At 39.8% G+C, this 25,088-nt stretch overlaps 1 protein-coding gene across 3 annotated transcripts in view; it reads left to right on the top strand.

Moving 5' to 3' along the window:
• tgfbr2l (transforming growth factor beta receptor-like) overlaps positions 1–25,088 on the top strand; it is a 54,037-nt gene that overhangs the window by 13,206 nt on the left and 15,743 nt on the right. Inside the window, exons 2-5 of one of the 3 annotated variants that reach the window (XM_041200125.1) lie at positions 3,933–4,256; positions 15,565–15,718; positions 16,721–16,919; positions 18,563–19,383. In XM_041200125.1, coding sequence (XP_041056059.1) covers positions 15,638–15,718; positions 16,721–16,919; positions 18,563–19,383 — 1,101 coding nt within the window. In that variant the 5' untranslated portion in view covers positions 3,933–4,256; positions 15,565–15,637. Of the gene's footprint in view, positions 1–3,932; positions 4,257–15,564; positions 15,719–16,716; positions 16,920–18,562; positions 19,384–25,088 lie in introns of all 3 variants that reach the window. The other 2 variants (XM_041200124.1, XM_041200123.1) reach the window with 2 other exon arrangements.

The following is a 25,088-nucleotide window of genomic DNA, read 5'->3' as shown; positions in this document are numbered from 1 at the left end:
CCTTTACATTGGTAGACAATAGAATCTGGTAGATGATTGAATATCCCCACATTCTGATGTTTTGCTCATGGCATAGTAATATCAATCCATGGAAATGAAGACAAGTTCAATACAAATACCATTAAGTGAATGTAATCTTTCTTGCGCTGTTGGGTTGATTATGTTAGGCAGATGGAAGTTGGTAGTTATGGGCTCTGAACTAAAGCAACATTTCACACAAAGCCCTGTCCCATGAAATTTTGCTGTCTAATTGAGAAGGCAAATAAATGGAGTGCAGATAACAAAGATTCTACTTTAGTTACAAGCTCTTATTGATCCATATACAAACTGCAAACATATTTTTAATGAAATTAGTCTTATAAGCATTAAAAGCAAGCTACCAAGCATGAGAAACTATGGTTGGAATGTAAACCAGCCCATTGTGGCAGGAAAAATGGTGGCCAGATCCACTTAATTATGAGTGTGGCTAAGCATCAGTCTCCTGTGGCGGGAAAACCTCCAGCCAGGGGCAGCAAGGGGCTGATGCGAGAAACTCGCCCGCTCATGGCAACATGTCAAGTAAGCTCATTAATGAGCCACTTGGTACCAATTATCCCTGAACCCACCAGAATTTATTGGTGTTTCAGGGATTAAATGGGAGTGGCACAGCTTTTTTAACCTCCCTAAGGGCACCCAGCAAACCCTATCAGCTTTGCCAGCAGCCTGGTGACGGGGTCCCTAGTTGTCAGGCACTCGGTGCTTAACTGATGCACCCGGCATCGAAAAGTGGAGAGGGGACACACAAGTCCATACCTTCTGCCCTCACCTCCGACAGCCCCGTCTTGCAACGCAACCCCCTTCCTGTGAACCCCATCCTGTCCTTGCTTACCTGAATTTGGGACGGCAACCCCTGATGAAGTCCTTAGAGCACTATTGGTAGCAGCCAGTGGCATTGCTGGCAATGGAGAGTTGCCAGTTTCTGATTGGCCAGTAGCTCTCAGTGGGCAGGATTTCCGCCACATGGGTTTTAAATGCTGGGGAAGGCTCAATGCTGGCCAGTTAAGTGTCTGATGGGCACTAATTTGGCCAGGCCTCCTCCCAGAAGCAACATGGGTTTCCCACCGGTTCTCCAACCAGTGGGCTGGACCCACATCAGGAACATTAAATCTAGCCCTATAATTATGAGAGGAGGTGAGATACAGGGTCTATTTGAAGTGGAGCAGAAAAGAATAAGAAACTGAACAGAATTTTTTTAAATTTTGAAGAGTTATAAAGGTGAATAGAGAAAAAACTATTTCAACTTGTAGGAAATTAGTAATGAAGGGCTATTAATCCTCTCTGCAGATGTTGTCAGACCTGCTGAGTGTTTCCAGGTACTTTTGTTTTTGTTCTATCAATTTAAATTTGTCTTTACACCAGCACAGAGAAAGGATAGAAGAAATTTCTTCATGTGACGTTGTTACAGCATGCAATCCTGTGCCTCAGGGAATTGTTGAAACAGAGACCTTTGCACCTTTTAATGAACAAGTAGATAAAATTTGAATTGGGGTAAGATACAAGACTATAGAGTGAGTGCAAGGTCGTGAAATTAGGTATAAATTTTTGTATCAAACAGGTGGCTTTATGGCTTTCTTTGCTATAAATGTCAGTAGTTCTACAGTGAACATTTCATTTAAATATGGCTTAATATAGCAAGAAAAATTGTAATTGTGTGGCTTACCAGGATAATAGGAAACTATGTAATCAAAGTTGCTGATCAAACAGCATCACAATTATCCTTACTAAGTCAAAAATAATAATGTACCATATAATTTCATAGAATCTTAGCACAGAAGTACCCTTTTGCCTCGTTGATCCTGAACCTGTTCTTTGAAAGAGATATGCAATTTAATCCCATATGTCATCTTTTTCCCATAACCTTGCAAATTAGTCCTCTTCAAGTACGTGCCCAATTGGCTTTTGAAAATTCCAATGGAATCTGTTTCCACCACCCTTTTCAGGTAGTGCATCCCAAAACTTAATCCCCTGTGCAGAAAATAACCTCTTAATTTTCAATGTATTTTCATTACCAACTATTTTAAGTCTGTGATCTCTGGATACTGACCCACTTGTCAGAGGAAACAGTTTCTCCCTACTTGCTCTATCAGAACCCTTCATAATTGTGAATACCTCTATTAATTTCCTCCTTAACTTTCTCTGCTCTAAGGTGAATAATCCCAGCTTCTCCAACCTCTCCACTAAACAGAAATCCCTCATCCCTTGAATCATCCTGGTAAACCTCCTTCGTCTGTGCCTTGAAATCTTTCCTGAAGCTTGCTGCCAGAATTGTACACAATACTCCAGCCAAGGTCTAACTGGTGATTTGCAAAGGTTTACCATGACTTCCTCATTTTTATATTCAATGCCCCTATTCAAAGACTACCGAATGCATTCTTAACCACCTTATCAGTTTGCCGTGCCACATTCAATGCTTTGTAAATATCTGTCCCTCTGATGTTGCATGCACTTCAAAATAGTACCATTAAGGTTATACTGCCTCTCCATATTGTTCTCCAATGCACATCACTTCACACTTAGCTGCATTAATTTGCATCAGCCATGTGCTTGCCCATAAGTAGTTGGTTAATTTAGAAATAATACACCTTAGCCAAATGAAGCTCTTTGTAGCTTGCATTTATTTTTCTAATAAAGACATAAGCTCCTTTTGAAGTATATGTGCCAACATTCCCACCACATTTAAAGTCTGTAGAAACTATACAATAAAATTAATCTGATTGGTAATTTCATCAAGCTGACACAAAAGATAATTTTAATGTGATTTAGGAAAGATCCAGATGAGTTCAATAAAATGGTCAGATATCAGTCAACTTAAACTTTATGCATGGCCTCAGGTACTGGGAAGTGGTGATTTAGTCTATATCTATGCAAACAGACTGAACAAGTTGACTGTTCCTTCTGTACAAAAAACTGACAACCTGGATGTAATTTGCTTCTTCTTAATGTGTTTTTTTTCCCTCTCCCATTTCCCTCTCACCTTCCCCAAGTGGCCTTTTCTCCCATATAATCTGCTGTAGTAGAAGCTGTATAAACGCAATGTATCTTATAAATTAATACTTGAAAAAATAAACACATTGAGGTGATCCACGGATAAGTTCAATAGTAGGTCAGCAGTTTCTCAAACTATATTATGCTTTTGGTATAAAACACAAAACACAGAAGTAAAGGAACTGAGCAGGGTGGCCATCCATTGCCCCTCAAATTATATGTCTTTCATGGCACCTTCAGCACTGCAGCATAATGTCACTTAAGTATCAAAATAGCAGAGAGCTTCCTAAATAGCTCAATGGATTCAGTTAGTGAATATTTGAGCTATACAGATAAGTATAGTCCCAGATTTAATCTTCATAGTGTTAACTTTGTTGACCTTGCCCGGTTCAACACAAGGACACTATAATTGGTTGCAGTGACCAGAGTAAAGGGAGCAATAATAGCCCTAGCCCTTGCTTCTAATTGTATCCCGTGATCCCTGCTGGAAGCCCATGTATTGATGTTTGCTGAGGATGGAACTGGGTTAGGCTGTGATGCCCCAATTTGAAACTTAAGTCCATACTAGGCATACCTTAGTATAAGGAATGAACCTAGTGAAGGCACTGCATGCTAAACATCAGAAGCAGCAGGCGAGAAGCAGTACTAAGTCATCCCAAAACCAACAGATGAGAGTAAAGTTGTGCTCTGATCCTTTCCTCACCAAGATCCTCCTAAGGTGGAATACTTTTTTTCATTCCATATCACCAGAGTTGGACAACAAATGTGACTTTGCCAGTGATGTTCACATTCCATGAACAAATAAAAAAAACACAAAAGCTCAATATTATTAAAGACAGTCATTGATTGGTGTTTTTACCATTGGATTCAATATGCACTGCACTAATTCAATCAGATTATTTTGACAGCACTTCTCCTCCTAGCCACATCTATCAATGAGACAGGCAAGTGCAACCATGCCATGGGAACACTATCACCTCCAAGTTCCCCTTCAAGTAACACTGTCCTGACTTGTATTGTCACTCAGTCAAATCTTCGAATTCCCTATCTAATGGCTTAGTGGGAGTACCATTACCACTAGGACTGCAGCAGTACATGAAGAAGACCCACCAACACTTTCTCAGGCAACCAGGGCTGGACAATAAATGCAGCATGATCAGCATTGCCCACATCCTGGGAATAAATAAGAAAAAAGAATTTGAAAGCGGTGACCTGAAGAAAATGAAAGAGATGTAAGTGAGCATTTCTAAATATTTATTGAAAAGTGCAATATCCTGTTATTATCTATTTCCAATCCAAATGATTTGGCACAGTTCCACTGAACAACTTGGTTCCTCAGGACCAGGAATTAACTTATCCACAGGAAATAACTCTTGCCTTTCACTGACATATTGACTTAGACCACAATTCCCAAACAGAATTTTGTTGGAGTGAGTCTATCTGATAAAGTAAAATAAAATAGAACTGAAATGATTCCATTGATAGCCTCCAGTCAATGCCTGGTCAAGTTTCTATAGTCTCAAGAAAAAACACAGTTCTTTTTTAAATTAGAGAAATTACAGAAGCCTATTTCATACTTTTGATCTTCATAGCCTGGAAATTACTATCAGTTTACAGGTTTACATTGGCTTTAATGCAGGAAATTGCTTAAACACCTATGAACTTGTGACTATAATGCTTGGGCTGTACGAAAGCCACGGTAAACTCATTAAGATTATTGCTTGTTAAGGAAGGAGATTTCAAGTTCAATTTCTATACATTGGATGTATGATACTCTAATCCCATACATATGAAGTAAGAATTACAGTGAAGGCAGTTTCTCACATGCCAAAAATCAGAAGGGAACTTTTGTATTTTCATAGAGTATACTGTTGCGAATATTTAATTTCATAATTCATGTGTTTTAGTATTTTATTCATGTATAAATTCTAGTTTTAGGAATTATATTATTAAATGTAAGATAAGTGGTTTGAGAAATTGGTAAACACCCCAAAGATAATTACCGTTCAAAAGAAAGTCCATGTTTATGTAAAGAGGTCAGAGATAGAAGTGTGTAAACCCTAAACTATGAGCTATTTTTCCCAAGTTTTTTGGTAGAAACGAGATGTCTACAGTTGTCTTCATAAGTGGTTTAAATTGGTTGTGTAGTTCTCATATCAAAAAAGCTAAAAGCCTTGTAAGTACAGGGGTTTCTTGAACGGAACCAGCAATTCTGGAGAGAGGATCATTGGCCTAGCTTTCATATCCAAAGTGTCACTGGGAACCTGGATCTAGAAGTCTCACCCCCATTTCTGACAGATACCATTATCTCCAGTAGGAGAATAGAGGGGGACATGACTCTTGCATGGGGAAATCCCAAACCTTGCAGTTTGAACACTGCTAGAGCAAGGGCTTTGGCTCACAGTGTGTGAGTTATGAACCTTTAGAGTCAACGTAAGGTCTGGAGAACTGTCAATCTGACAAGTTGTTTAAATAGCCTGCCTTTAAAATTGAAAAAAACAGCCTGTGTCTGTGAGTTGAAAATAATCTGTGCGGCAGTTTCAATAGCAGTTTGTTGACATACCTAAGTGCTTTCATTATAGCATTACTGTGATTTGATTGTTTCCAGAACTTATCATTGTCACAATGGGGAGCATTAAGTTCACAGTTTGACAGCTCCAAGTGGTTACTGAAGGATTAACTGTGTTTGATATGGGGCTATGAATACACATGTTTGTTTTTATAAAAACTAAGTACTTGAGATGATTTAAATATATCCCAGTGTTCCATCAAGGTGGTATTTAATATTCATGCCAGAGTTGATCTTTGATTAAGTGAACACCCACTGTCAGGTAGATTGTAATAATATGGCAGCTATCACACAGCCTTGCTTGACACCAGTCTGGATTTTGAAGAGGCCTGCTTCAGATCTCCTAATCAAGACAGTTGCAGTCATCTCATCATGAAGTAGTTGCAGGATTGTGATTAAGCTTTTTGGATATCCAATCTCTGGAGCACAATCCACAGAGCCTCATGATTCACTGACTCAAATGCTTTGGTCAGATCAATGAACGCAATGAGGATTTCCTGGTGTTGTTCTTGATATTTTTCTTGGATTTGCCTGACAACAAAGACCATGTCAGAGGTTCCTCTGGAATATCTAAAGCCACACTGTGTCTCTGGGAGGATTTCCTCAGTCACAGAAGGTGGGTGATTCAGGATAATGCATGTCAAGATTTTTCCTGCTATGGAGAGGAGGGAAATACCACAGCATGATTTATCTTCCTTCTTGAAGATAGTTACAATCATCGCATTCCTGGTTAGGGGGAGTACTTTTTCCTTTCAAATCTGTAGGATGAGTGCATGGAGTTTTGACGTGAGCAAATTTGTATCAGCAACACAGAACAGTGCTAGAGAAATTCCTTCAGCAATGCCTCTGCCGCATTCTCTGGATTCAATGGGCGACCATCGAACAAACATTAGCACCTTTCATGAAGCCCACTCCACAAGCATTCAGGCAAAACTCCTGCAAAATCAACTACAGTGGACTGGACACTATGTCTGGATGGCCGAAAAGCATCTCCCCCATTAGGTCCTGCTTTCTCAACTCTCAAATGGCCAGCATTCCAAAGGAGGACAAAGGAAATGCTACAAGGACACTCTGAAGCTCTCCTTGAAGCATGGCAGCATTGACATTTATGACTGGGAGGAGTTTGTGACCAGTCATTCGAAATGGTGACAACTTGTCAATCAAACTGTATCATGCTTCGAGTCCAAACATCTTAATGATGAGACAGAGCAGCTGTGGTGAAGCAAATAAAAGAAAGCCAGTCCTGGCCTCTGGAAAAGAACTAGGGAAAGGATCCCAATAACTCATGGGATGTCTTACCCCATGTGCCCAAAGATATGTGGGCTGAGAATCGGCCCATTCACTTATATGAAGATGCATTGCAGAAACTCCTGAGCCTGAGTAGATGTCATCCTCGAAACAAGGGGTAGCCAACAATGACGGATGGCGAATGTTAAAATCACACTTACTAACTTACTATAAGGAATCTACATGTTTGTCATATTTATTCTGCCATTTGTAAATGATGACTGAAGGAAGTTTTTAAAAGGCCCTTGACCACAGCTTATAAATTGCTTCTATTAACTGGTAACAGTGAGAAAACATTGTAATTCGAAAATAACTGCAATATTAGCAGGTTTAATTACAATGAAAAGGCATACTGTTAAAAATGGAATGTAAAACTACAACAAGGCTGTCTAGCATTAATGAATAAAATAAAGCTTAGTTACTCATGAATGGAATTGCAAGATCTATTGATGGAAAGTTAAAACTAATGAACTCAAAGGAGTGAATTTTCGGCTCAGTGAGCGGAGGCGGGGCCTGCTTGCCAAGGCGTAAAATGATGCAGGATGACGTCGGGCATGTGTCCTGAAGTCACCACGCGTCATTTAGACTTTCAGTTTGGCAGGCGCGTGGCCGGCTTGGCTGCGTGCCCGCCAAACTGTCAAAGGCCTGTTAAGGCCATTAATTAACTAATTAAGGCTATTGAGAAAGCTGTCCATCCAATCGTAAGGTTGGCAGGCAGGTGAAGGGCCCAGGCAGCCTTCGCATTTTTCATGGAACCTCATCCACGGGCAAGATGAGGTTTCATGAAGGGTTTATAAATTAAAAAAATATTTTCATTAGAGCTCATTGACATGTCCAAGCTTATGTGACACTGTCGCATGAGGGGACATGTCTTAATTTTTTTTTTCTTTATTAAAGCTTTTAAAACTTAAAACTTATCTCCCTGAGGCACTTCTGCGCCCTCAGGGAGATTTCTGTGCCCTTCCGCAGGCATGCGCGAAAGAGCACAATCCCGACTCAGGGCCTGACCGGGGGTGCGAATCAGGTCCGCACCCACCCGCGGCCCCCCACCCCCGAACAACTCTCTACCCCACCCACCACCCCCCACCCCCCAACAGGGGGAATATTCTCTCCAAAGAATTTTAGCTCTTTAGCTCTGAAGAACAGTCATATGGACTTGAAATGTTAACCCTGTTTCTCTCTCCACAGATGCTGTCAGACCTGCTGAGTTCTCCAGCATTTTCTGTTTTTATTTCGGATTTCCAGCATCAACAGTATTTTGCTTTTATCAAAGAATTTTATACCCGATGGTTGTCAGTGAGCTAGTTTTAAATATGATGACCCATTCCCTAGTTGTTTTCCTAGACAGGACTGCTTCCCCATAAATGTAAAATTAATTTAGGAAAGCCTACAACTCATGGCCTTAAATGTGCCAGTAATTTGGCAAACTGGCTTAGTCTTGTGCTGAGGATATCATTCTTCTGCATTCAGAAGTGCAGTATAAGGGTAATATTGAAGATGCCCAATATTGTTTCTGGCCAATCTCAAATTTCTAATTGCATGATGGATATGAAGTTGGAATGTTCCATTGTAACTTGAGAGCTGCAAAAATGTATTAAAAAGCAGGGTTATAATGTTAAAAAAAATACGAAAGCTGCAAATTTAAAACAAAAAGTAAAAATGAGATCCAACTATCAATCAAGCCGTATCATGTGTGTCTAACAATTTATTTAATATAGCAAGAAAACATACATCTTATAAATATATGTGTTTTCATATATGTTAATTGATAGAAAGCAGATTAAAAGTTTCAAAGAACATTAGAGTTATGTGCATGTAGCAAGTAGCACAGTCAGAGCACCACCTGGAAAATTAATCCTAGGATCATTAAAATAAATTACTTAATCTGAGTAAGTTAAAAATGAAGTGGCACATGACTGCAAGACAATTAATATGGCATGTTATTGCTAAGGTGTAAGAAGGCTGGATGTCCAGTAAAATATAACATTACTCCTAGGTTTTATTTTTCATTTCTGTAAACTTGTGCTTGAATCCAGCATGTATTTTCCTTTTCAAAGTTTCTTTTAAGAATTGCCATATAATTCTTGGCTACAAAAGGATAAAAATCTATGATTTTGAACACCAATGAATTGTGGGTTGCTGTCCAAGCAACAACAACCTTCAGTTCTATAACACTTTTAATGTAAATACCCTAAGGAACCTCACAGGCATGCTATAAAATAAAAATTCACACTGAGTCATATAATGAGATACTAGCGCAGAGATATGTTCTAAGAAGTGCTTTAAAGGGAGAGAGAGGTAGAGAGGTATGGAAAAGGAATACTAGCAGCTATGCATCAGGCAGATGAAGGCATGCCACCAATGGCGGAGTGATTAAAATCAGGGAGGTACACAAGGACAGAACTGAGGAGTGTAGAGATCTCAGAAGGTTATAGGGCTTGATGAAGTTACAGAGGTATGGAGATGCGAGGTCATGGAGGGATTTGAAAACAGGAATGAGAATTTTAAATCAAGGTGTTGCCAGTTCAGGAGCCAATGTTGGTCAGCGAACACAGAGGTGATGGTAGAGACTTTTGCGAGTTAGAATGCATGGCTCTTTGTAGTGGGTTGCAATACAGTGGTAATGTGGTATATTATTGATGACATTTAATACACTGTTTATTATGTTGATCCAATTTCTTCTCCAGTAGTATAGTACAAAACAAAACCACTGGCTCAAAACACAGGGTGACCCTCAGAATCTATTTGATGGCAGCAAAATTTATTGTAGCATACCTTTATCTATTACTTGCTGTTGTGATCTTGTCTGTGATGATAATGTTAGGACTGAAGGCAAAGAATCAGAGGTCACTACTACTTCTAATTCAGCATCTGTTTTCTGATAGATCAATAAAGGAAGTTAACCATCATGCCAAATGGTTCATGCATTGGTGCCCCAACTATTATTGCATTGCTGGGTGCCCTCAAGATCAGTCTAAAGATGTATTGTTAATACCCAATTCTTATATTAAAGGCGCAAGTGTCAACATTGTTGACATCACCATTGACTTATTCCCCCAAATATTATATCACTTCCTAATTACATTTTTTCTAAATTTATTCAATTCTGTGGAATATTGTTGACCGTTAGATAACTTATAGATTTCAAAATTTTGTTTAAAGAGATCTATTCAGGAATTACAAATACAGGGATTCATATAAATAGCAAAAATGAGTGGGATTTTTAAGAGGAGGCTAAAGTGTATGAAAAAGCACATTGTATAAACTTTTCAGAATGTGGTTTATGTAGGCCAAACAAAGATACTAAATGAATATTATTGATCTACTACAAGGTTTCTACCTGTTACCGTTGATAAATATATTACTTTTGTTCATTCAGCTTTCATTGGATCATCCTTGCTGTTGAATAAACAGTACTGCTAGGTTCTATAGAGAAAATACAATTTGTTTCTTTAAAGATTACTGTTACTTGTTTAAATAAGTTTACAAATGAAATAATAGTGAGCCAGCATTTGGTTCCTTTTTCTCCTTAGCAATTTCTCTTACCATGGTTTAGTTTAGGTTATTGTTGACAATACTGACTATAACTTACAATAGTGGATACAAAGCTATCATGGACCATGTTGTATTGTTGCACAAAAGTCTCGACAGCAGTGTATAGCGAAAAGTTCAAAGTGAGTAATTGGGAATACAATTCAGAAAACCATCAAGAAGCATGGTGTAAACTATAAAGGAATATTTTAAGTGGTACTTTCCAGGCATATTTTAAAATTGAGTAAAATTTATACTGCCAATATTGCTTACTGTTCAACTACAGTTTTCTAAGTATTTTAGTAATCTTCACATTAGATCTTTTATTTCTACATTTAATGGTGTAGCAATTAGGAAGTTAATTATAAGTAATATATTCTGAAAATTGAATTGTAGGCTCTTATATTTGTCACATAAAGTATACATATCGTGCCTGTTAACTCAGCCTTACACTTTTAGTTTAAGCTAATATTCTGTTTACATTAATTTGGCAACAATCCCTATTTCATACTTTTGTTTAGAAACATAATCCATGATTATATTTGGCTTCTAATGGAAAGGCATGGGTTCAATTTTAGTTGGGAAAATGAGCTGTTTTTAATCAGCTTTATTTCACTCCAGTATTGTCTCATCCAAAGTTTTTGAAGTTTATATTTTGATGTTTTGCATTTGCCTCAGTAACATCTGGAACTCTTTCATAAATGCACAATCTTTCTTTTTTATGTTTGTGCAGCTTTATTAAATCACTGAAGGCTTAATTTGCAATTCGTCATCTGGATTTAATTAGAGTTAATATGAATGATGTGGCAGTCAGAATATAGCTATGGGGGGAGGGGATTGGGACACTACTAGCTCCAAGAAGTTAATGTTCTTCCTGATAGAAGATTTTAATCTAACTTGGTCAATCTTAGCCTCTTATACTACCCTAAATTAGCTCTTATATATAACTGCTGATACAAGACTGTGTCTGATTTCCTCACAAGATATGCATTGAACTAAACAAGGTTTAAATAGGGCCATAAAGAGAAGCACAGAGTTCAAGGCTGCAAATTTTGGCCTTGCACCCATTTTATTGGTACTACGAGTGCTCTTTTGGCTCCAAAATGCTGTCCATGGTCCACTTGCACACTCCTAGTGTGAGATATGGCGGTGATGGGGGGGTCAGGGGGGTGAAATCAATTTCAGGGTGCCCCATTTTGATAAGGGCATTAGCGTGTGTACAGGGAAGGCCCAGTGGAAGTGTGTAAAGTAGACAGATTGTGATGTCAGTCATTGATTTGAGGCCAGCATGGCCATTTTGAAGCTCAGTGCTCCAGCTAACGCTGTCTGGAAGGGCACTTCAAGCTGTGCTATTTAAAGGGATCATTAACAACTTATAGGTTAGTCGCTGACTTATTTCAACTGGTGGTTGCTGTGATTGTAGTGCTTTGTGGTTTCTAGTGTTCTGTAAAGTTGCTAAAGTCTACAGCGGGTAGTGTGGCTGTGCTGAAGGACTTTATCCTGGCTTCAAGGATTCCCAGACATTGGTGCAGTAGTGTGCATTCCCCCAATACCACAATATGCTAGGGGCAATAAGCAGAGGTGACACAGATCAGGAAAAAAACAAAAAACTGCGGATGCTGGAAATCCAAAACAAAAACAGAATTACCTGGAAAAACTCAGCAGGTCTGGCAGCATCGGCGGAGAAGAAAAGAGTTGACATTTCGAGTCCTCATGACCTTTCCACAGAACTTCTGTGGAAGGGTCATGAAGACTCGAAACGTCAACTCTTTTCTTCTCCGCCGATGCTGCCAGACCTACAGATCAGGAAAAGCCTTTTATTATGCATTTAAGGGATGTGGGCTTTGCTGGCTGGCCCAGCATTTATTGCCCATCCTTAATTGCCCTTGAGAAGGTGGTGGTGAGCTGCCTTCTTGAAACGCTGCGGTCCATGTGGTTCAGGTACATCCATGGTGCTGTTAGGAATGGAGTTCCAAAATTTTGACCCAATGACAGTGAAGGACCATCAATATATTTCCAAGTCAGGATGGTGAGTGGCTTGGAAAAGAAATTCCAGGTGATGGTGTTCCCATCTATTTGCTTCCTTTGACCTTCTAGATGGTAGTGGTTGTAGGTTTGGAAGGTGCTGTCTAAGGAGCCTGGGTCAATTCCTGCAGTGCATCTTGTAGATGGTACACACTGCTGCTACTGCTGGAAGAGGGAGGGGGAGGATGGGAGAATGGCTCTCAGCAGAAGGTCATATTTGCTCAGAGTGTTCAGGGACAATTCACCTACTTGAGTTTGATATCTGTGCTTCAGTAAGGACATACTCGCTGAAACCTGCCACATTCTGCAGCCAGAACTGCAAGCTCAGAACAGGACGAAGCCAGCATTGACAGTATCTGTGAAGGTAACCGTGGCCATGAATTTTTATACATGAGACTCCTTCCAGACTGGTGTCTCAACAAACTTAGTAATCTGTTGTGAGAAGCTGCAAGCCCCTTTGAACGCTGATGTCTGTAGCTATGATGACAGCACTCTGAGCTTGCTTGACAGCAAGCTGATCTTAAATGACTGAAGTCTGAACTTCCCTGAGCAATCAGACATCGCATGGCTTCTGCTTGTGCTGCAATGCAAACTGAGGCATTGGCCATTGCACGCTACATCATGGGTCGGTTATAAGTGTGCAAATGGAACTGGCCACCATTTCTGTGCTAGAAAGGATGGGTTCCAAGCTCTGTGCAAAGACCTGAGCCAAGTTGATGTCGCACTCCTCCATGCTCCTCGACATTGACAGATTGCCAATGTGCCAAGCTTGCTATTGTATACACCGCTTGCCTTCTTCCATATGCCCAGTTGAAGTCTTCATCTGAGTCCTATACAGCAGAACTTGTGCGTGACCTGACCTCACCACCCTGTGTTACCCTTGGCCCCTGGCCTGAATGCAGCCCATTTGCGTTCAATGTCTCACTACATGCAGATTCCACCTCTAAGCCATCCTCTAAAGCACGAGCAGTGTCAATATTTGAATTGCTTGCTGTGAGTGTGAGAGCCAATAATTTATTTCTTCATCATCATGGTCTTCCTGCTCTTCCAGCTCTTGCTCTTCAACTACTGGCTGGGTTGAAGTACTTGGATATCTGGAAAGGAGAAAGGTATAAGGGTAGGGTTGCAATGGGGTGTGTGTGCGTTGGGGGGAAGCGAGAGTTACATGCATATATTATCTGCAGCTTGTAAATCAGAAGAGATTGTGAGAAAGGAAGAAATGGGAAATGTGAGAAGATGGATTAGTCATGAGGATATCATCATCTTTGATGATTTCAGCCCCATCAATGACCACAGCCTCAGCAAGAGCAACTCCAATGATGGAATGTCCATCAGGTAAGGGCATGCAAACAAGTCTGGTGCCTGCCAGTTAGTTCCTGTTGCCTCTGGTTATGTGACAACTTGCCCTGTAAGAGAGAAGGAGTGTTTGCAATGTGCTTGGGTGATGTTTCTGTCCTGGTTGATTTGCTGGCAGTGTCTGCAAGCTGTGAGATGTGGGTGTGACGTTTGTCGCAGTGTGTGAGGTTGAGGTGAAGCTATGAATTTTGGGTGTGAGTCATGAATGAAAGAGATTGTTGATAGGTTAGTGACAGGAGTGTGGTGCATTGAGCAGTGTGTGAGGCTAGTGATGCATTTGGTGAGAAATGGCATTTGAAAATACATTCACTAACCTTGATTACTCATGTGAGGTCATTGAACTTTTGGCAGTACTGCATTCAGGTCCAAGGGGATTGACTCGTTCCATTGACCACCACAGTTATCTGCTCCCACTGCCTTCACAATAGTTGTCTGGAGATCCTACTGGCTCCCTGTGGATAAAGCACATCTCTCCCCTCCATCTCCTCCATCAAGGAATCTGGTGCTGAGAAGCTTGGATAATGTTCTCTTACCTGTTGTGCCATAATTCACTCTTCTTCCTGCCAGGACTCTCTTCCATAAACAGTTCCAGCACTTGCTCTAGGCTGAATGTGCCTCCCTTTCAAGAGGTGCATCTAAGCTGACTTTTAGTAGTGCAGGCTAGCTTTACATGCTGCCAGCAAACTTGGGCCCCATTTTCAGGTATGCAGTCACTCAACTTTGCCCTTAGCATTGGATGCAAGCAGCAAATTAGCAAGCAGCATAAAGTTGCCACGCTGCCTGCATCGGAAGCAATAAGCATGGGCTAACTGAGCATTGTGATCTCTGTGTCCATTTTGGGGGATATAGAATTTTGCGTCCTTTAAATGTCTTAATAGCCATAACAGATTAGCAGGTGTAGCATAACAAACAAGTTCTGAAGCTTTTAAAAAAGGATTTCTGTAGGGTAATTGCTGTGGCTACTGGTATGTGTATAATACTTTAAAACAATTCCTGATTTTGATATTATTTGGAACTTCTCTGGGTTCATTGTTGGCCCTGTAATTTTGATTGGATTAAAAGTTCACCTTCTTATTAAATGAATCCAACATGTGACTTTAAAAAAGAGAAATAAACAGTAATGGAAACTCACATAGAACAATTCTCCATGATGATATGTTGAATACTGTGAAAACATGAATTGATCTGAATATGTAGTTTTGGATAACTCTTGATTTTATGCTGACCATCATTACAGCACCAAAGCATTTCCTCTTAACTTCATAAACATAATTTTTAATGTATTCCATTCTATTTTCCAAGTAATTTCATTCACAATTTCTACAGAATCCTTTCTCTCTCAGTCTTATTCTCTCCCCTTCTCCTGTCTGATTCCTTTTGTTTCCCTCCTTGATCTCCATTGCTGAGGTTTGGGCAGATGTAAGATATCTCTATTTTTAATGCTTTGTTAATCTTTTTTTAAGTGTTTATGTGTTACACTTTCTGTTCATATCTACAAATTATAATTGTGAAAACTTACATACAGAGTCTTCAGCAAAAAGGTGCAGCTCCTTTAAAACAGCTTAATTTTAAACAATTTAATATAGTTTCGCTTTGATTTGTTTAAAATAAAATCAGATGCTCAGAGGTTATATGTCATTCAGCCCATCATGTCTATGCCAGCCAAAAATGGACGATCCAGCCTATACTCACTTTCCAGCTATTGGTCCATAACTCTGGAGGTTACAGCACTTAAAGCCTATATCCAAGTTTCTTGTTTCTTTTTGTTACAGTTTTGAATACCTATGTCCTTACAAGTTTCTTGGAGACAAACCTATGCAAATGGTGTGACTACACTAACCCAATATGCGAGGACAATGTGTGTTACAGCAATTGTACCTTGAACTCCTACTGTGCAAGTTCAGAGGAAATATGTGTTGCCATATGGTAAGTGCTTATTGTAGTTTTGATGCATAACATGTATTTTTTATGAGGTATCTTAAGTTGACAACCTTATAGTGAATTCTCACTTTCCTTATATATTTGTACATTCTTGTTAAAACACTCCCTCATTCTGCATATCTAGAAGATTTTATTCTTTACCAGCAATTAATGCCTTTATCTAATTCAACATAAATTACAAATTTTGTTATTGTTACGGCTTCTTTTGGAATCCTGCTTTTCGAGCAGCTGAAGCTTGAAGCAGTTGCATTTCTCAGAACATAATACGTTCAATCAAAACTGAAAGCTACATCAAGATGTAGGGAAGTCTATTGTGTTACCAGAATTCAGTAGTAACATGACAAATAAATAAGTTGCAGAAAATTATTTTACCTTCCCTCAACTTTCTTTCCTAGGAATAGCATTCAATTTAAATCTCGGTTCTTCAATATTTTGCTGTTACATCATTAAACTACATTTCATCCCATTCATGAATATCTCTTATACCATTTATACTCTGGTCTCCATTTTAAGTGTATTTTTTCCTATCCTTTTTGATTTCAATGTGGCAGGAACATAGTTGTCAAAAAGAGGAGTGGTATTGGAAACCCCTTCTTTGGCAATTGTGAAATTTGCTGAGTATCCAGCTACTAGAAATTACACAAAGTGCCCTGGGGTGAAATGTCCTCTGATATTTCCTTCTTGAATATGGTAAATCACTTGGCTTTTCCCTAACAGTTTTGCCATATCCCTCCCTGCATAATACATTTGAGCACCAGTGCACTTCCTATCATTCCAGGAAGAAATATTTCACCAAATTCTTGTGCAAATTGTTTTCTTGTTACAATTTTCTTCCTTGTTTACATATTCCAACCAAAGTAACACTTTGCACAAATTACTGTTTTAGGTTGATGAATAAGAAATTGTAAATCATGATTCTGAACTTTGCATTTTGTATTTTTATTCTACATAACATTCTTATAAACCTTTGCCATTCTCCATAGGAAGAAAGACAATGAATCCACAAGTGTTCAAACTATGTGCCACTATCCACATTTACCTGTGGAGGACATAATAATCACAACTTATAATACAACAGTTTGTATCATGACTGAACAGCCCACAGGGAAAGGAATGATGTATGTTTGTGGCTGTACCAATGAACAGGAATGTAATGATAAACTTATATTTGAAGCTGACCTAAATGGTAAGAAAATGCCTTTTCCTTTCAAAAAAACTTTTCAACAATTTTATTTCATACATTGCATTTATCTAGCTTTATTACCACACCTCTTCTCTCATTTCCACACCTATTTTCTCAACCAACAAGTTAGTAGATGCTTTACAAAATTGACAAATGACAAATATAAAAGTAAAAGAAGTCTGGGTTACTTTATTTTGTTAATTTTGAAATAATATCATCCAGGTGCAGTCATCTTACTGGGGTCTAAATTAGGTATTGTAGGTATGTACTGTAAGTACATGTTTTGTAAGTTATGTACATGCAGAAAATTTCCTCCTTGTGGTCGAAACATTTACATTCAGCAAAACATTAATGATGAAAGAAGTCAGAGCTCTGGAGCATTTTCCAATTGTAGACAGTGTTACGATCACATGACTCCCCCCTCATTTTATCTTAAAGACACACTCCCAAAACAAAAGGGTGGAACTTTATGGCCACTTCCGTCAGCAGAATTTTCTGATCCTGCCGAAGTCAGTAGACTTTTGAAAGGCTCGCCACATCTTACGGCACTGCCTCCACCGCAATGGGGACATAAAATTCTGCCCATCAACCTCATCATTTTAACACCTCCCCCTAAAGCATTCATCACATCTTTGTGGTGCTAATCCTTCTGGATTAATGCAAGAATAAATAATGCAATATAAATAAATTGGCAAACATAAAAAAATAAATTGTTATTGCTTCTCCTTAATCTATTTTCAACTTGATTTTGATATTGGAACATTTATGTTGTCAGATTTGAGAAAATCACTTTGTTATTGGACTTGTGATTTTAAAATAGATTCTCCTTGTTTTACTAAATAGAACTAAACAGGAAAGTTGAAAAAAATAATTTTTACTACTGTGTTACAAATGTAACTGCAGTCCACATTATCCTGTAAATGCAATCTTGTGACATGCTATAGCAGCATGGTTTTTTGAGACTTAAAGACAAATTATAATGGTATAAATTTACCAGGATTATTTGTTACTGTCTGCTTTGGCAGAACTGAAAATTCACTTAAAAATATTTCAATTTTGAAAATTAAACATCTAAAATACAGTTAGTTTTCAACTGCTCTCATGATCTCAATGGAATACTTTACCCCATCACCCAAAGAGTCAAAGGGGAATGCATCTTTGCCGATGCTGTCTACCCTACAGCTTTTTAACGCCCCAAAGAGCATTAATTGACTGAAGTAAGATTTCTACCCCCCACTCAAGGGGAAGTCCCACCTCAGAGGCCGGCAGCCCTATAGCTCCAGCAGCACTGCTGGGAGTGGTGGCCACTGCTGGGACTACAAGCTGTAATTGGGCTCTTAAGGGCCTCAACTGGGGTAAAGGTGGGTGGGCCCAAGCCCATGCCCGCCCCTATAAAATTGCAGACAAGGCGGGGTTGGGTGAGAAAGCCTACAAACCTACTGACAGGGGTCAATAAAATTCTGCCCTATGTTCAACGCTACACATTCTGTCAGATAAAGTATTCATGACTGCCCTACATTGCGCATCCATCATTTTAATACTTATATGCGTTCATGCCAGGCTATCTTTATGTATCTCGTCATACAATGACTCTCCATTATTTGTATAAGGAGGTTATATTTTATCATAATTACATTATTTTTCAGAATATCCAATACCACAAAGCAATGAGGTAATTCCTGTGGCAGTGTTGAGCCTACTTCCACCAATCCTGATTGCTTTCATGGTAACGATGGCATTTTATCTCTTTCGTACTCGACAACAGAGAAAAGTGACTAAGGAGTGGCCACAGAAACAGATAGAGCACCAAAGCCTAACAAGGACTGATGTTAGAAAAGCTGGAGAGTATGATGGAAAATGCACTGTGGCAATTGATGATGGTCAGTCTGACATCAGTGCAACATGTGCCAACAACATCAATCATAATAATGAACTTCTGCCCATTGAGCTTGATGGCATTGTCGGAAAAGGCAGATTTGCAGAAGTATGGAGAGCAAAACTCAAACATAGTGCTTCAGGGCAATATGAAACTGTTGCAGTGAAAATCTTTCCGTGTGAAGAATATCCATCGTGGAGAACGGAAAAAAAGATTTTCTCAGATGTTGATCTCAAACACGAGAGCGTACTCCAGTTTCTCACAGCAGAGGAAAGAGGAAGAGGAATGGAAAAGCAATACTGGCTTATTACAGCCTATCACAGCGTGGGAAATCTACAAGATTTCCTCACCAATCATATTCTGACGTGGACAGAGATGTACATGATGACAGGATCCCTTGTAAATGGGGTTGCTCACCTCCATAGTGACTATACAGCTTGTGGCACCCCAAAGATTCCTATCTCCCACAGAGACATTAAAAGCACAAACATTCTAGTTAAAAACAAAAGGGAATGTGTATTGTGTGATTTTGGGCTGGCTCTGAGGCTTGATCCATCTCTAACAGCTGAAGACTTTGCTAATAGTGGCCAGGTGAGTATAACATGACATTTGAAGCACGATATTGTAAAGCTGATTAAAGTAACACAGCATGTCAGTTTAGAGATAAGTGGGATGGCTTGGTTGTATTCTATCAAAACTGCAGAAAAATAGACTTTAAAAGCACATTTTTACATAAACGTTTAGATATAAATGCTATTTATGGAAAGGAGTACAATAGTTATACCCAAACAAGCACAAAGTTGAATTTGCACCCCTTCTGTCGTTTTGCTTCCAATCCTGCATTGCAAGCACTAGGGAGCTTGAACTTGGATTGAACTGAAGGGCAATGCCTAATCTGTAGAAAATTGGGTTTTGGCAGAGTCCCTAGTATGTGCTTCCAGAATGTCAAGCTGCATGCCAGGAATGCTGCAGACAAAAACACTCCCCAATATGTACACAGATAAAGTCCACTCAGGTCTCATCAATGTGCAGTAGTCAATAATTTTGCCAAACATCTCACCTCCTTCTCTCCTAAAGATTTTTATTTTTGCTAACCTCCCAGTTTACCTCACAAAAGTGGCCACCTTAATATACAAACCTAGGCTGAAGGTGTTGGCATGTTATTCAGCTATGGGGAATAACAGTGTAACTTGATTCTGCCTTCTTTTCCACATACACACACTATCCAAGATTTCGTAGTGAATAGTCATCAGAAATGGGAACCCTGATTGATTTTTGCCCTTTATAGCAGGCGGATGTAGCTTCCCTTCTGCTGCCTTGGCTGCCACCATTTTATTCACTAATGAGAGATTAAACTTGTGAACTTCCTGGGTTGTATGATTCAGTATTACACCAGACACTGTCATTACCCTTTAAGTTAGGGGGATCTCCCTTAATAAATAATGTCAATGACTATATCTGTTGACTAGGATTAATATAACATTAAGGAAGCTATCCTTAATAAACAAATATCAATTCTGTTCTAATATTAGGTGCATTTTTTCCCAATGTCACAGTGGGTGAGCTGAAAACTTGTAAAATAACAGGCCAGGTCTGAGAGAGTGAAATGTCCCAAAAGTTCCCTGATGCTCAAACATTTAGACATAATGAAAATATCTCAGTTTGCAAAAACAGTAATAAATATATACAGCCATATTGTGTACATAACCAAGTGAAGAAATGTTAGTTAAATAATGTATGCATACTTAAAGGAAACCTGGAAAAAGACAGCTTTTACAATATTATTTCTGATTGTGATATATCAGTTGATCAACTGTGAGGTGTATATTTATTTTTATATTCAAGATTAAGTGGATACAGGGAAAGAGGAATAAGAGTTATGAGAAAGGGTGGGTAAATGTCAGTAAGATTATTTGTTCACATAGAGGGTAAATGATGGCATTTTATTATTATTTCCTGGTTGTTCTAATCTTATTAATTCCCAAATATATTGTTTGTTACCTGCTGGATCTTTTTGCATTAGCTCGAGAGATTTATCATATGCTTTCTTATGTCCCTAACCATCCAGATAATTCTAGTTTTTGCTCCAACTCCTTCATTTCTCAAGGGGCTATCTAGTTTTTGCCCTAATCAACTCCTATTTCTAAATTTTCTATAGTTTACCCACAATTTCATCTGCTAGTTTTAATTTCTAATCTATCTGGGCTAGATCCTTTTACTGTTCTCTTGAAATGATCAATTTTTTCCAGTTAAGTACTTTTGACTGTCCAAAGTCTGATACCATGACAATTACCCTGCAATACCCCTTGTAGGCCATGAACATCCCAGAATATAAGAACAAATTAAATATAGGAACGGGAGTAGGCCATACAGCTCATCGGGCCTGCCCTACCAATTCAGACAATCATTGTTAAACCCTTACATCAATTCCACTTTCCTGCGCCATCCATAAACCATTGATTCCCTTGTTGCCTAAAAAGCTGTCGATCTCAGTTTTGAATATACTCAATGGCTAAGCTTCCACAGAATTCCAGATTCACAATCCCCTGAATGATGAAATTTCTCCTCATCCCAGTCTTAAATGATCTGAGAAGATGACCTAGATTCTCCAGCTAGGGGAAACAGCCGCTCAGCATCTACTCTGTCAAGATCTTGAGAATTTTATATCTTTCAATGAGGTCAACTCTCGTTTTTCCATAAACCAGAGAATATAGGACAACTCTACTCAAACTCCTCATACGACAATTGTCTCATCCCAGGAGTCAATCTAGTTAAACTTCATTGCACCCCCTCTAAGCCAGTTAATATGTTAGCCTTATTGCAAAGGCTAGTTTAGTTTAGTTTTATGCTTCCTTAGTTGAGGAGAGCAAAACTGTACACAGCACTCCAGATGTGGCCTTACCAAAGCCCTATATAATTCCAGCAAGATTTCCTTACTTCCCTTTGCAATAAGGCTAACATATTATTTGCTTTCCCAATTTCTTATTGTACATGCATAGTCATCTCCTGTGATTTGTGTACAAAGATTTTCAAACCCCTTTGAATGTTAACATTTATTATTCTCTCACCTTTAAAAAAAATGTTTTTCCATTCTTTTAAAATGGATAATTTCCCCACATTCTAGTCTATCTGCCACTTTGCCCAATCAATTAACCAGTCTGTATCCCATTGCAGTCTCTTTGTGTCCTCCTCATGGCTTATTTTTGCTCCTAGCTTTGTATTGTCAGCAAACCTGGGCCAGGATTTTCTGTTCCTCGCACACCAATGCATAAAATGACACACGGTGACATTGGGCATGTGTCCCGACATCACCAAGCATCATTCCGATCTTTTGTTCGGCGGGCACGCACCGGATTCAGCTGCACGCCTGCCAAACTGTCAAAGCCTGTTAAGGCCATTAATAAACTGCTTAAACAATTTGACAGGGCTGCCCACCCAACCTTAAGGTTGGCGGGCAGGCGAAGAGCCCAGGCGGCCTTTGCATTTTTCATGAAACCTCATCCACAGGCGGGATGAAGTTTCACGAAGGGTTTATTAAATTAATAAATATTTATTAAACATTTGAGAAACACGTCCCAGCTCATGTGACGCTGTCACATGAGGGGACATGTGTAAATGATTTTTAACTCTTTTTATTGTGAAGCTTCAAATTCAAGTTAATCTCCCTGAGGCAACTCCGTGCCTCAGGAATATTTTTGCGCTCTTTCATGCGCATGCGTGAAAGAACGCAGGCTCCGACTCTCCTTCCTCCCACTGCCCACAAAGGTAGCACTGAGCGCTACTGGGCGCACGTTATGCCGGGCGGGCATTAATTGGCCCACCCATGTAAAATGGGGGCATGCAGCTGATTGTGGGCGGCAATCGGCTCCGTGCCTGCCCACACCCGCTCCTGAACTGGGAGAAAATTGTCCCCCTGGATACATTACACTCAATCCTCTCATATAAGTTACTGATCTTCCTCTTCAGTTCTCTGCCTAAAGGCTAGTCTGACCCACAGTGCCACAACCTCCATCACAGGTAGGGCCAGGATGCCGGTCCCAAATGCATCCCAGCTGGAACAGTGATCAAACCTTGTGATGTTAGCACCAACTTGATCCACAGTGACCGTCCGGCCAACTGATCCAATCAGCTCCCAAGGATAGAAGCAAAATACTGCGGATGCTGGAAATCTGAAATAACAACGGAAAATGCTGGAAAAACTCAGCGGGTCTAACAGCATCTGTGGAGAGAGAAACAGAGTTAACGTTTCAAGTCTGTGTGACCCTTCTTCAGAGCTAAAGAAAAACTAAAGCTTCCACAGATGCTGCCAGACCTGCTGAGTTTTTTCAGCATTGTCTGTTTTTATTTCAGCCCCCAAGGAGTCCGTAGGTTTTACATGCATGTTGTTGTCCTGAGCTATGAATAGTGATTGTAGAGGCAAGTCACTGACATAAATTGTAAATAGCTCAGGCCCAAGTACTGATCTATGTGGCACTCGACTAGTTACGCCCTGCCATCCTGAAAATGATCTGTTCATTTCAATTCTGTTTTCTCTCCATTAAGCAATCGACAATCCGTGCTAATATATTACCCCAATCACGCAAGCCCTAATCTTGTGTAACAACCTATTCTATGGCACATTATCGAATACCTTCTGAAAATCCAAATATACTTAATCCACTGATGACCTACATCCTAGGGGTTTCACAGAGATAACTGCACAATTAGTGCATGCATTGGTTTTGACCTTCTAGAATTCTAAAATGGATTGGAAGGTAGCAAATGACCTGATCTACCCTGCTGGTTGTATCATCAAAACCTCTCGTAGATTTGTCAAACACAATTTCCCTTTCTTAAAACCATGTTGGCTCTCATCATTTTGGACTTGTCTAAGTTTCCTGTTACCAAGTCCTCAAAAATAGATTCTAGCATTTTCACTGCTATGGATGTCAGGCTAATTGGCTTATAGTTCCCTGACTTCTTTCCCCCATCTTTTTTGACTAGCGAGGTTACAATTGCTACCTTCCAATACATGGGTATCATTTTTGAGTCTAGGAGATTCTGGAAGATCAAAACCAATGAATCTACTATTTGTGCAGTTACCTTTTTTCAAACCTTAGGATGTAGGCCATCAGGCCCCCAGGGGATTTTCTTTAGCTTTTAGTTATCTAATTTCTCCAATATCTGTTCTTTATTAATATTTAAGTTCCTCACTCTCATTAGACCCTTAGAATGGGTCTCAATATTCCAAGAATTAATTTTTAAATTTATTCTCAGGATGTGACCATCAGGCTTGGTGGTAAACCTGATGTTATTTTGCCCATCCTGTAGCTACTCTGAGAATGTAGTTTGCCTTCTTCTGGTGTAGCAGTTTGGTACAAACTTAAATGGCTTGTTAGATTACTTCAGAAAGAAGTTAAAAGTCAATCAAGTTCTTGTGACACTGGAAACATCCTGTTACACCATCCCTTCAGCCACATGTTTATCTCCCTTATCTTACTAACGTTGTGAAAATGTATTACTGATGAGTATTGGTCCCTGGTTCCTGAAACTCACTTTGCAGAACCTCAGGCTGGAATTTTCCAGCCCCAATGGCGTCAGGTGTCATGGCGGGGGTGAGCGGTCAATATGGCAGTGAGGCCAAAAATCAGTTTCACACCATTGTGAAACCAATTTGCAATCACCCGTCAATGGTGGGCCCCATTTCCCGCTGCCACGTATCACATCGGGAACGTCATTTTAATAATCTGCATCTAATTATAAGCCCTGCTCACCAGAATCATTCCCCCCCCCTTAAATTTACTGCCCATGTCGGCGGGAAAACGCCACATCCAGAACGTGTCTTGACAAGTGTGATGTGCAGAAGTCAGGACTTACCGTTAGGGCCTTGCTTACATTGCGGACATCCGAGGAGCAGAAGACGCTGAAGCCCTACAGCTACCGGATCCCAGAGGAACACGTACATCGCATGCTGGATGGATTTTCATGGACATGGTTCTGCTACAAAGCTGATTATGGAAGGTGGGAGGGTCTCCGTTGATGTCTGGGGTCTGCTTTGGGACATCATGGTTTTGGTCATGGGCTGCTATAGATGATTGTCAAGGGGGGATGGAGGAGAGGAAGGTGTATGGAGGGGGCGGTGGAAGAGGAAGGTCTGCAGGGGGGAGACATGAAGTTGGGAGGGGGTGAACAAAGGTGTCAGGAGTGAGTTTGGGAGGGGGAGGGAGTACTGGGGAAGGAAGGTGTAACTGGGTAGAATGCAGCAACTGGGGAGGTAGGTATAGGGGGGGAGGAAGGTGAAAGGGAAGGAGTTCGGA

This window comes from Carcharodon carcharias, chromosome 12 (genome assembly GCF_017639515.1).
Source record: "Carcharodon carcharias isolate sCarCar2 chromosome 12, sCarCar2.pri, whole genome shotgun sequence".
Lineage (NCBI taxonomy): Eukaryota > Metazoa > Chordata > Chondrichthyes > Lamniformes > Lamnidae > Carcharodon > Carcharodon carcharias.
The sequence above is the reverse complement of the archived record's forward strand: the minus strand, read 5'-3'. Positions and strand labels throughout refer to the sequence as shown.